Source organism: Drosophila subpulchrella, chromosome 2R (assembly GCF_014743375.2).
Source record: "Drosophila subpulchrella strain 33 F10 #4 breed RU33 chromosome 2R, RU_Dsub_v1.1 Primary Assembly, whole genome shotgun sequence".
NCBI classification, from domain to species: domain Eukaryota; kingdom Metazoa; phylum Arthropoda; class Insecta; order Diptera; family Drosophilidae; genus Drosophila; species Drosophila subpulchrella.
This window is the reverse complement of record NC_050611.1, coordinates 5,037,155-5,049,985: the sequence shown is the minus strand read 5'-3', so window position 1 is coordinate 5,049,985 and position 12,831 is coordinate 5,037,155. Positions and strand designations below refer to the sequence as shown.

Below are 12,831 nucleotides of genomic sequence, written 5' to 3'. Positions count from 1 at the left end.
CGTTGGATAAACCCCGGGCCAAAGGGGAAATCCACACAACTCGAAACGGAACTCGCACCAAATGGCAGCCGGCGGAGTCTCACATTCTCACATAAATTTCCAGAAGCGGCTTCTATTTTTGATGAGCAGAGGCACCTCTCGCATCTCGCATCACTCCAAATTAATTGCATGGCTATTGATAGGGCTCTTCTTTGTTTCAAGGGACTGACTCTCGGCATTCAGCTGATATATACTTATCCGGCTCTGGAAATTGGGCTTTGCGTGCCGCACGCCACGCTCATTCACGAAAATTCATAACACTCGCCATTCGGCATACGAAGTGTCAAAAACGGTTTCAAAGGCCCAAAACCAATGTGAACTCGCTTGAATAATGTATTATGGTATAATTGCGGGGGTTGCCCGCAGGCAATTCCGTTTCGGGGCTTTTCCCAAAGCCAATCAGGTGGAAAAATGATGCAAAAGTAAGTAGAAGCGGTAAAATCGGGTCAACGAAGATGTCAACAGGAAGCAAGCGCTTTGATAAGCCGGAGTAAATGTAAAGATTTTGTGTAGGTCCTCGATTGAAAACGGTTCCTTACTAATTTTCAGGGTAGATCAAAAAGAATTGAAAACGCAGAATAAAATGGTCTTAAAAAAATTGAAAGAAGTTAAAAAATAATTAAACAATAAATTTTACTTTTCCGGTTAAAAAGACTATGAAACCATAAAAGTGGATTTTAAACTGTCATAAAGTATGACAATTTAGATTTAAATCGTTTAAACACTACTTTTAGCTACGAGAAAACAACAACTAAAGTTTAAGGAAAATTTTAAACAAATATCGTATCGATAATATTTCTTAAAAAAAAAAAATTTGATAAGGATATTTAAAATATCAAGTAAAAATATCGATATATTCGATGTTGTTGATCTTTTATTATTTCAAAGAAAAGTCGCTTTAGTGCTGTAAAAGCATATTAAACTCTTTTATTATACCAAAACAAATCTACATTAGGTAAATAAAAAAAAAACATGATTTATAAATATGTAAAATATATATATAAGATATAGCATGGATTTAATGTAACCAACTCAATAATTTCTTAAAAAAATTGATACCAAATATCTTATTTTTGATATATATCCTAAATCAATATCACGATATACATATATCATATTTATAAAAAAATATCGGAATATCGATATTTTCGATATATCAACAACTCTAGTTTAAAGTGAAGAGTAAGGTTCGTTTTCTCGTTCTCCTTAAAATGAATATGAAAAGAAGTATGTGATTATAGTACACATATATAGGGAGAGATACATTTGTCAAGTGGAAAAAAAAATTTCCAGATAAATGTAAAGTGGGCAACCACCATTGACAAAGTTATAAGCAAGGCAGAGAGCATAAAAGGAATTGAAGGATATTTTATCATAATTAAATAACCTGCCTTAAAGGAATCCTCTGCTGGCAAGACCAAAAAGGATGGCGCAGCATTTCATGCACATGGGGCACCGCCATTGCAATCTCCACAGCCACACACTCGACAAGCCACAGTCACCATATTAGTAAGCTGAGGTCGGGCATGCCACTGCCACTGTCATGCCCCACTTAACCATAAATACTCGAATTTGCATTGCTGCCACTTGCCACTCGGGCAAGGAGAGCACTACGAGGAGGATTCGCAGACCCTCTTGGCCAATTCGGACCATTTCAATTAGCAGACACCTCTCTGAACAGGCCCCGCAAAATGAACCCGGCCATGGCGAGATACACATTCACAGAGCGCACATATGTACTTGGACATTCCGAACATTGGGCTGGAAAAAACTGCTGGCCAATATCCTGGCGGAAATTAATGTTGCTGCGGCAAGCACAATGCCAGAAGGAGGGAAAAAAAACGGAACGGAAAAAATGGAATGCCACAAACCGATATGATTGGCGGGGGGAATCGAGGCGAATGCCCGGCCTTTCATCGCTGTCAGCAGTTCCTTTTTCCTGCTGTTCACATCGATGGATAAAACGGGGGGCTTAGACCGCAGCCAGGCACGCCCCCACTCGAAAGCCCCTATCTCCCCCTGGCCGAAATCGAAATCCCCGGAATATTGAACATCGTGCACATCGGATATGCAACGCGGTGGGGATGCCGTATAATCGCTATCAATTATATTGCTCAGCACGGCATTGTCTGGCACTCCGGGCCTCTGACAGAACAGCACCTCGTCTCATCCAGGACTTACCTTGCCATCGCCATCCGCATGGCCATGGTATCGCACCTCGAGCGATCCACCGAGCACTGCATACCAAAAGCGGCCCTGTTCGCCGGCACGAAAAACTGGGGGGATGAAAAATGATAGAGGGTCTCCGTTAGCCACCGCCGCTGCATATCAAATCCACTCCATCCAACACTCACGAGTCACTCCCTTCTCCAGGTCCTCGTAGAACCCGCACATGGCCAACTGCTGGAGCGCAGATCCCGGAAGGCGACACAGCGGCTCCACGCGACGCAGGCGGCACGAAATGAGCTCCACATCACGCAGGTTTCGGTCGCAAGGACTGCAAAGAATGTGTTTTTCATTAGTGGTTGGCCACGATAATATGTTATTATAATCACTAGCCGTGTTAGTTTGGGTTTCAGCATATAAAAGGTAAATATTTATTTTGATAAACCAAATATTTTGCAATTCCCCTTATTTATTTAATCAGCTTCCCGCGTCATAAAAATAAATCAATAAATTCAATTAGAAAGTATACAAAGTTTAAATTACAAAGCAAACAACAAAATACAATTACTATTATTTGTAAAGTACCTAAGTTTTATGTTCGACATTATTTTAAACAATTTTTAGTACTATGAAAAATGTAAAACTGATAGGTGTTTACTTAAATCAAGTGGTTGGCCAATAAAAAAAACATTGTATTATTTAATTTGTACACGTATGTAAGTAAGTATCCACCCGTAATTTATTTATTCATTGTAATTGAGAACATAAAACGCGGTTTAATCTAATTTGCGTTGCTTGTCATACACTCTATAAAATTTATTTAACTTGCCTCCTCTAGCTTTACATTATTTTTAATTAGTAAAATTAAGCCCATTACTCGAATCACCAGCTCAACAAAAAAAAATATTCAAAGATAAATATTTGTGTTTTTAAATTGGTGCAAATGAATAAAGTAAAAAATCCTTGGTTAGTAGATTCCGAACAATAGACAGCAATAAAGCAGAGGGAAATCAAAAGAGAAATATAACGAGTATTTTGCATTTTAATTTACTGACTCTACGCAAAGCACTGCACTTGGATTTGTTCTATTTTTGGTCGTCGAACAAGGCCATAAACTGAATAAAAAAGAGATGGGACGGCAAAGGAAAGTATTAGTTCAACAATAAACTCAAATTAAAAATTCCAGTGTCATTTGTGCATGGTTTGTGCGCGCATTAAATATGCAAATTCTATTTTTTCTGTACCACTCTGTCTGTGTGCTAGTCAATTGAAAAATGAATAAATAAGTATAAGAGTTTCCGGGCAAGAATCTGCAGGAAACGGAAGTCCACCCAGGAAAATGAGAAGAAAGGGAAACAAAAAGAGGCGAAGCTGTAGACCAAGCATCAACTAATTGCATAAAATAAAAAGTTTACCTCGAAGATCTAATAAACACCCTAGAATTCAATCTAAAATTTTAAAAATAAGTTAATTTTCTATTCTAGCCTCAAATATTAAACTCGTTCTTGACCATTTTGCTAAAAAGAAGATAAAAAAAATCAAGGAAGGCGATGATGGATATACCGGAAAGAGACTATTTGGCATGTTTCGAGTATGGGAAAAAACGGTTTTTATCGGGAGGGGATTACTTTAAAGGGGATAAAATTCACTTAGAAGAATTAATAAAGATTTTTCATTTTACAAACAAATTTACCTTGCTTTTTGCCCACAGTAGTAGTGCTATTGAAAAAAAAAATTTTAGCTCTCTCTTTAAGGCCAAAACATTATTTTATTGTGTTTAAAATATTTAATCTATATAGAATCCTAAACTGATTGCCAGTATTATGTTAAAGATTTAATGTGCCGGTTCTGATGCTCCCACTTTTTTGTTTAAGAAGTATAGAGTTACCTAAAAATAAACCATTTTTTGCTGGAAAAAGTTTTAGATTTTATTAAGGAACCTTAGCCCACAATAAGTCCATCAGTACCGCCCACATTAAAGACTCCTCGCTGAGCTTCCGCCTAATTAAAAATTCCATAAAATTCTGAGAGAATAGGTGACTCCGGGCGGAGGGATCAGAGGAACGGGGTGACCTGGGTGAACTGCTCCGGCTTGCAGACAAAGGCAGCTTGCAAATCAGAAATGAAACACAAGTTGGCCTTCGTCGGGGCATCATCTGCATTGAGGGCTACTTTTGCAGCGAGACGTCTACTTTTTGGCACAGCCGTTGAGCGACTTTCAGCTGGATGCTGAAGGTAAGCGGCTGTCTTGCCAGGCTCATACATAATTCATTCGCCAGTAGAAGCGGCAATTTTGGGAAACCGAGGAACGCCAACCGGGGGGATGAAGCCGGCCCAATGCCGCCAACTGTTTCTGGGCTTGTCGTTAACCAAACAGTCGGGTCCTAAGTGCTTTTGTGGGTTGGGGAGAGGAGGAAATGGAGGGAAAGGAAAGGTTAGGGGTCCTGGGGGTGGTCCAAAAAGCCGGAAGCGCGTTGGGGCGCATCCTAGGCAGCCAGCCAACCCATGGCTCGTTGTTTATTATAATGGTTTTTGCGGTTTTTAGGCACACGCCCCCAAAGTTTAGTTTTGGAATTTTGTAATTGCCGTCCTGGCGATTCGTCAGCCTTAAAGATACGCACTGAACTTCGGGGTTACATTAAAGCTGCAATCGGCACACGTGGCGTATGATAAATGTGTGGCGGCACTCTTGAGTAAGACGGAGGCTCGCCGGAAGCCATCAATATCAATTGCTGTCTGGCTTTGCCACTTTGCGCTTTGCGAACTGCGATTACCTTGCCTTTGCCAAGGATTCGCAGGATTCATTGGCTTCTTCGTTTGCATGCACCGATGTGTTCACAGGACGAGGCGTCCCTAAGCCCAGATCGCTCTTGATAAGTCGAATTACCTGGCAGCGATTCCCGCTGCGTGACTTGCCCTTCAGGCTGCTGGAACTTGGGCCATTAATTCTGCCCAAATTAAATCATTTATTTTGCTGGGTTTTGCCAAAGTGCCAGGCCATTTGTATTAAATGCTGAATGACTTGGAAAAGTGCCTGAGCCATTAGGAAGTCGTGGCATGGCGAATGTAATTTAAAAAAGGGCTCTGATTGTTATTTTAGTTGGCCCCGCAGCCTGCATCCTGCATCCTGCATCCTGCATCCTGGTGCAACTTGGCTCCCCCTTTGAGTGGGGCAAACAAAAGGCAGCGAATTGCAAATATTTGCCCCGGGCAAACAGTTTGCTTTCAGCCTTTGCCACTTGACCTTCCTTTTTTGCCGCCGCTGTGCGCAGTCACATGAGTGCCCGCTGACCCCTGACCCCTCTGAGGGGGAAGCGTTTAAGCGTTGACAGAGCATGAAATTTGAAGAGATTGCCCTGTGATTGATGGTGTGGCAGTTGCCCGCCCTTTCGGATACCAGCAATGAAATATAAGACCACTCCGCAATAATAGAATGTGCCACAAAACTGAGCAGTCGGTGGGTACAATGGTAATGGTGGCACCCGTCAAATGATTCTTCCAGCTGAAATCCAGCAAATTGCATCAAGTGGCCTTCTGTGGAAAAATGTGTGTTTGATTTGCAGCCATTTACGCTTGAGCAAATTGATTTAGACACACAGAAAAAACAATGTTGATTTTATGATGAAATTGGCTTGATTTATATCATTCAGATGCCATATTTAGTAGTATAATTGTATCCTAGGAACAGAATATAATTGCTCTCTATCCTTCCCCCTTTCTCAACTAAGTTATTTAAGCTTTAAACCGGGGAATCCAACCACAGAAATTGCTGTCATCAGAGCTTAAAACCGCAACCACCGGTTTAACTTTTCACATGAACGTTTGAAAGATAACATAAGCCCAAACTTCAAAGCACTGAAAATGGTTTTCCTTTTATATATTGTCATTTTAATCAATATTATGTTTAATTTTATAATAATGCTGACATAATGCTGTCAAAAACAAGCCAATGCATAATAAATCGCTCCAGTGGATATTCATTTAATTTTATAATTTTATTAGAACGGAAATGACAATATATAAACTTTTGTATGATGCCTTGATTATGAATATTCACCAAACGTTTTGAATGTTACTTTACTTCTTCCCCCTCATTTTAATCAATATTACGTTTAATTTTCTAATAAGGCTGTCATAAAAATATGCCAAAGCACAATGAACCATATGACAATATATAAACTTTTGTATAATGCCTTGATTATGAATATTCATCCAATCGTTTTGAATGTTACGTTACGTCTTCCGCCTCCATTTTAATCAATATTACGTTTAATTTTATAATAAGGCTGTCATAAAAATAAGCCAAAGCATAATAAACCATATGAAAATATATAAACTGTTGTGTAATGCCTTGATTATGAATATTCACGCAAACGTTTTGAATGTTATAATTCTTCCGCCTCTTTAGAGATACTTTTTTCTGCACTGTTGTTCTTTCATTAAACTTCGGTTTTCAATTCAAGCCTGATGATAAAATTGTTTTGCCAATGGCGGCTCAACGATTCACATTGAATTGGTATTGAGATTTAATAAAGCGGATAATTCGTGTCCACAATATGGATTGGCCTTTTGCCAAAGAGCCGAGATGGAGGAAGATTGAGTGGGGCCGCAGATGTTGGTTCTTGACAAATGAATGTAGAGCATGACGGAAACATTTTAAAATGTTTCGTTCCGTTTTGTTTGTACTCCACGTCGGGCTTTTCATTTAACGTGCATGTGTGTACGTGTCTTCTCTGGGAAAACAAGAGGAAAGCAGCTTGTGCACTCGACTTGAAAATGTGTCTGAAAATTTAAGAAGTTGTGCACCATTCGAGGGAGAATTCTGTTTGGTGCTCCGAAACTTTGAGTTTGAGCTTAAAACTTATTACGCAAATAAAGGCAAAGTTTCCCATTTCAATTGAAGCTAAGTCAGGTGGCAATTATGCTCTAATTAAAGTGCTTTGCCTGCCTTAAAAATTATTTAAAGTATTTAATCAGGAAACACTCATTCCACTCACCGTTTGTCCATTGCAGTTATCCATTCCATTGCCATGTTTGCGATGCTTTAATTAAATTCCCTTTGCGCGATTGGTTTTTGTCGTTTTAAAAATTAATATAAATTATTAAAAGCACATTGCTCTGTCGCGCCGCAACTTTGAGCAGCGAACATAAATCGAAGCGGAAGGAGGGTCCAAAGTTGTGCGATTAATGCCGCATTGCGGGCGCGGAAAGCGAAATCAAAACACCGGAAAATGGCAGTCAGTCGGTCGTCACCTCAAGCCGCGATGTTGCCTTCAATTTGCGATTCCCTTTGAGCACCACCTGCCATTCCAGTTCTTGGCCTAAACCAGCATCGCACTCGAAATCCGCTTTAGGGAGCGACAGAGCGAGCGCCCTTCGAGTTTCTGAACCAAAGGGTAAGCGAACGTAACTTGTTGATTAAGCGAAAGTTTCGAAATAGATTTGGATTTGAATTTGAGTTTCCGCTGGCTGAAGCTGGGGATTCCGTGCAGCTGCAAAGTTAAATTGGGCAAATGTGAGACAGAGTTGGCTGTAGTAGTCCAAGTTCAGTGAAAAGTAAGTGTAAGCCAGCCTTGCCCCCCCCGGCAAATGGAATGTAATATAATTTATATGAAATGCCAAGAGCAGATGTAAAAGTTTTCCTCTTTCACATTTTTTCAGCTGCAAACTAATGTGGATTGCTATTGTAGGACTGGCCAAAAAGGGTTTGCCAACTGCTGGCAGCTGCCCAGAATGTCCTAATGTGTGGGCCTGTGGATGTCTGTGTCGCCCAACAAAGGCGAATGTTATGAATAAGCTTTGATGCCAGCACCCATGGCAGAAGGGGGCGGTACCAACAAACCGACGGGTTGCTAATCTAACAATAGTTCTCCAGATAACAATAGATTACTCCACACACGACGTATACCTAATGTGCTGTCAATGGTCATACTGATTTCCAGGAATGCCAACATCCAGAAACCACGATCTCCCCTCGAATCACCCTAATGTGTTTGAATTGTTTACTTACTGCACTATCTATGGCCCATATAATGGCTGCGTATTTTGTTTCTGCGTCAATGGAAAACCATAATTTATACCACCCCATTCAGAAGTGCAGTGTCAGTCGTGGGGAAAAAGTAAGTGCAGGAAGTACCTACGGTTACAGAAATGTCGGCTCAAAAGGAAGACACGCGAGAAGAGCCATCAGTTAACGTATGAATAATTAAGTATACGCCACTTTGGCCAGCGGAGGCTCCCCAAAGTATGCCACGTTTTCTGACGTGTCGCTTGCTATATGGCTGCACGTATGTACCATCGCATGTAAATGGCGACAAAGGCCCCGGGGAGATAAGTCCGATATTGTCGATATTCGGTTCTGCGTGGGCCGATTCGATAAGAGTTCTCACTATCGGACGTGTTCCGCAAATGGCCCAGTTCCCCCGCCAGCCAAACGCAATTAGTATCCGGATTGGTGGTTAAAGGAGTTGAGCAAGTTTTGAAATCGCTCAGGAAACAGATGTTTCATGTAATTTCCACTTTAGGGGTTCTCAAACTTAGTTTTTAATTAAGCAACCGACTGAAAGCAAAACTTTGAGCCACAACAAATGTGATTTAACTTTCCAGTGCAGCCGTTGCTATGAGAGGAAAACTTGGCCATTTAGCTTGGTCATTGTGGAAAGCAATCATAAAGAATCAAGTACTTACGCATCCTCTGAGTGACGAAAGGGATCAGAAGATGCAAGTAATGGGAGGTGCAAGAAACCGAACCCAAAAATAAAGTTTCGGAAATTTAAACTAAACCAAATTAGATCTTTCCAAGTCGAAACCACTCAAGTCTTTGGTACACACTTAACACCAAAAAGCAAAGAAGAATTCACTGATTAATATTGAACCAATGCGAAACACAGGTGTATAAGCAACATTAAAAATCGAACTGACTTTAAACCGAATACTGGAAATAATCACTTTTTTTAAAAGGTTCTCAAGCACTTGGTATATACAGTTTTTGGGTAAACATCCCAGTTCTGATCTTCCACTGAAGCGCTGGCGCGTACGATTCGTTTGGTAGTCGCGTCGCAACTGTTTGGCCGATTTCCGTCTTCCGACTTCCGAGCGAGGCACTGGCTCTCTTCACCACGCTCCTGTCCTGCGCCTCGCAGGTGGGCTCCCCGGAGGAGGCTGGGGGGCAGGAGCCGAGGTGGGTTCTGGGCGGATTGTTGAAAATTACTCATTGCCGATGACTGCAGTGTTGACGGCTGCGGTGCGGTATTTTTGGCCTTGTTTTGCCACCCCGACCCATTCCTCCCACTTCCATTCACATTTTTTGGCGGGTTTTTTTAGCAACAAGTTTGACAAATCCACTGCACAGTGGTGATAAGGCTTTGGTAACATCTATAAGGCGATGTCGGTATTGTAATTAAAGTTTGTTAAATATTTGGTTTTAAATAATAATCTATGTTTTTGTAAGATGCTCAAGTATATAGTTTTACTTTTCGTTAGCTATTCCAATATAAAACAAAAAATTTATATTTTCTCCCTATTTAAACTTTGGAAAATAAATATGGAAAATAAGGTTACCTTAAGTTAGATCGAACAAAAATAAATAATGAAGTAAAACTTAAGAAAAACTTTAGTATCCAACTAAGACAAACCCAAGTTTATTTGTCCTTGCGAAATATATTAGGAATTTAACAGTTTCAATAGGTTTTCCCATATATATCATAAGGTTTTAAAATGCATTTTAAATTTACTTTTTGAGAACAGTATTGCGATCACCACCCTAAAAAGAAATATTTTTTACAAGTAACCCTGCTGCCATCAACAAAAGGAAATAAAACTGAAAGTAAGAACAGAAACTGCAATTTAGGTTAATACAAGAGCCAGTAGATCTGTCCTTAAAATTTAAAGATATGGCAGCCCTAACAAAAAATAAAGGTAAATCTGGACAAATCTGTAAACTGTTATATCTCAACATTTTAAAATTGTTTACATAAAACGAAGTATAGCCTCTGGAAGATCTTGAACCAAAGCATATAGTTTCGTTTTATTTTTCAACCCGCGATTTCGCAAATACCAAGCTTTAAAAGGGAAAACTAACTATGCTGAAACCTTAGGTTTGTCTATACTAACTTTTGTAAAGTCTCTTTTTGTTGCTCTGTGTAATCCAAACCTAAAAACTGTTGTAGATAATTATAAATTATTGTCTTCGTTTTTTTTAAAACCCCAATTTGCCAAGAGTTTATTTACTCAAATATTTAACTTGGCCCAATCACCATGTTTCGGCAACATTTGTTGCTCGCTCTCTCTCCGTTGATTTTTAGTAGGCAACAAACTGTTGAGCGTGATTTTGGTGAGTCGTCGCAGTGGGCCAGCACTTCAACAGGCAATTGTCCGTCCATTCGGCAGTCGGACTGGCACTCCACGACCATCATACACTTGCCTGGAATTGCACATAAAATGGAATCGCAATGCGAAACAATCAACATGTCAATTAAATAATGCACACCACCCACAGCGACCAAACTACAAGTAAATTTAATGGAGGGGAGTGCGTGGACACTCGGACTTTTGGACATTTGGACATTTGTGTGACGGTTTGTCACCGGCAGCAAATGAATCAACCGATTCACTCGCGTGATACACCTGTAAAGGTGCGAAAATGCAAAGCTTTCCCTTTGTTTTTCGCCCCGTTTTTCGCACTTTTTTCAGGGGCAGTGCTGTTGTGGTCGCTGCCACAATATTTACGGCACTCTCGAGTGCCTTTATTTCCGCATGAATCATTCCCAGTTTCAGTTCCAGCTCCACAGCCTGCCCACAACGCGTATAAATTCTTCGCTCTTCCTTTTGCAGGAGAAGTACAGTGAGAAAAATCATTGAGATGTAGGTATTTTATGGAAAATGTAAGGGGAAAAAGAAAAGAAAAGAAAAGAAAAGATTTGAGATCCAACCAAGGGTATATCCTTCAAGTAAGATCAATAAAATATTAAAGGTTATTGGGTATATTCAGTATAGGTACCTCCTAACGAAAAAACACAGATGATGTAATAGAACAAATACTAAGACTTGAGATCCAACCAAGTATATATTCTTAAGGTAAGACCAATAATTTAACATGGGTTTTTGGTTATTTTCAGTATAAGTACCTCCTAAATAACAGAGTTCTTTCAACGGGAAAGCACAGCTGATATAATATAACAAATAAATACTTTTCCCTGTGTCATAGATGTACTTTATGCTTTTTCATGGTGTCTGCCTGTCGCATTTTTTATGAGCTCGCCCCATGTCGACACGACCATCATAGACATTTTTTGGGGCCGGCCATTCTGAAATGAAATTCCAGGAATTTTACGGCCGCTTTGCCTGTTGAATATGTCATCACATGGTGATGGCAGTCCTGTCCTGTCCTGTCTCTGTTGCTTTTCCATCAGCCGCCAGACAAGTCGGTAATTATGATAAATGCGTTCTTAATAAACTCCGGCGGTGGGCCGGGCTCGTCGGCTCAGGGTGGGATCTCCGACAGACTAATGCATTTTCCTTCCATCATCAACGCACTGTGGCACCTGTACTAATGGCGCTTCCTGCCTCCCTGTCTTGGCCATTAGCAGAAAATGCTGTTGCACATTGATCGACCCGACAACGCTAACGTTGTTTTCGAAGTCTCGTTGTCGTGGCTTATCCCGGGAACTCCGGGCCTCCGAAAGTCGGGCACTCAGTCAGTCAGTTGGGCCAAAGCCGTTGCTGGTACGTGTTTATGGCCTGATTGCACTTGGCCCCCACCTGCTGATGTCATTAGTATCGGGAGTCGCATGTGGGCGTGGCAAGTCGTTACACATGCTCTTTAGTTGCATTAACGGTTATTCAATCAACGTTTAACGCAAATTGCCCATTAAAGCTGTCCCATGTTCCTGTATCCCCCGCTTAATGCAAATGTTTGCGTATTATGGCCATGTAATTTGATTAGCTGATAAATGAGGTAGGGCCAACACACGTGCATGCAGGAACACCAGGTTTATTGGCCATGTTATGACTAGCTAATAAGGCACTCACACACATATTCCGTAAGCCTGGGATAGTATCGCCCAATTCCCAAAGCTGTTCTATACTGTAGCATGCATTTTGGGGTAACTTAAGTAGCTCTTAGTTCTGCTTATTGTGGGTATTGATGTTTGAAGGCCCGAATTTCTGGTCGTTTACAAGGTGTTGGATGAGCTATTAATGTGTAACTAAACACTGAGCATAAATATGGAGTTTCCATTATGTTCTGAGTTAATTACAAACAATTTCATTACAGAAAACATGTCTCTATTTTTCAAACCAAATAAATAATGTACGAGAACCCATTTAATACCATTTCCTATAAAGCGTGCTCAAATAACTTATAAGTTAAAAGCTATAATTCTTCCCATCTAAGCTAAACTCCCAAATACTTAGCCATGCTCGTGGTGTTCCAGCGTAAATACAAAATTCGCAGTAACGACCATCCCTGCCAAATCCCCGCAAATCAAAAGTTAATAGACGCAATGAAGTCTCTGTCATTTGCATTCAACCAAAAACTTGATTATCCGCGCGATTTACGTGGCGCAATTGTGGGAGGACAGTCATCAGAGGATCGGAGGAGGGCATGGGTCTGGAAATGGGTCCCAT

General features: G+C 40.5%; 1 protein-coding gene across 1 annotated transcript in view; it reads right to left on the bottom strand.

The window, feature by feature from the left end:
• LOC119548974 (rap guanine nucleotide exchange factor 4) overlaps nucleotides 1–9,141 on the bottom strand; it is a 43,322-nt gene extending 34,181 nt beyond the window's left edge. Inside the window, exons 1-5 of the mRNA XM_037856563.1 lie at nucleotides 9,127–9,141; nucleotides 8,893–9,035; nucleotides 7,203–7,697; nucleotides 2,394–2,536; nucleotides 2,221–2,315 (exon numbers count right to left, since the gene is read on the bottom strand). Of these exons, the coding sequence (XP_037712491.1) occupies nucleotides 2,221–2,315; nucleotides 2,394–2,536; nucleotides 7,203–7,237 (273 nt within the window). The 5' untranslated portion in view covers nucleotides 7,238–7,697; nucleotides 8,893–9,035; nucleotides 9,127–9,141. The remainder of the gene's footprint in view (nucleotides 1–2,220; nucleotides 2,316–2,393; nucleotides 2,537–7,202; nucleotides 7,698–8,892; nucleotides 9,036–9,126) is intronic.
• Nucleotides 9,142–12,831: the final 3,690 nt, after the last annotated feature.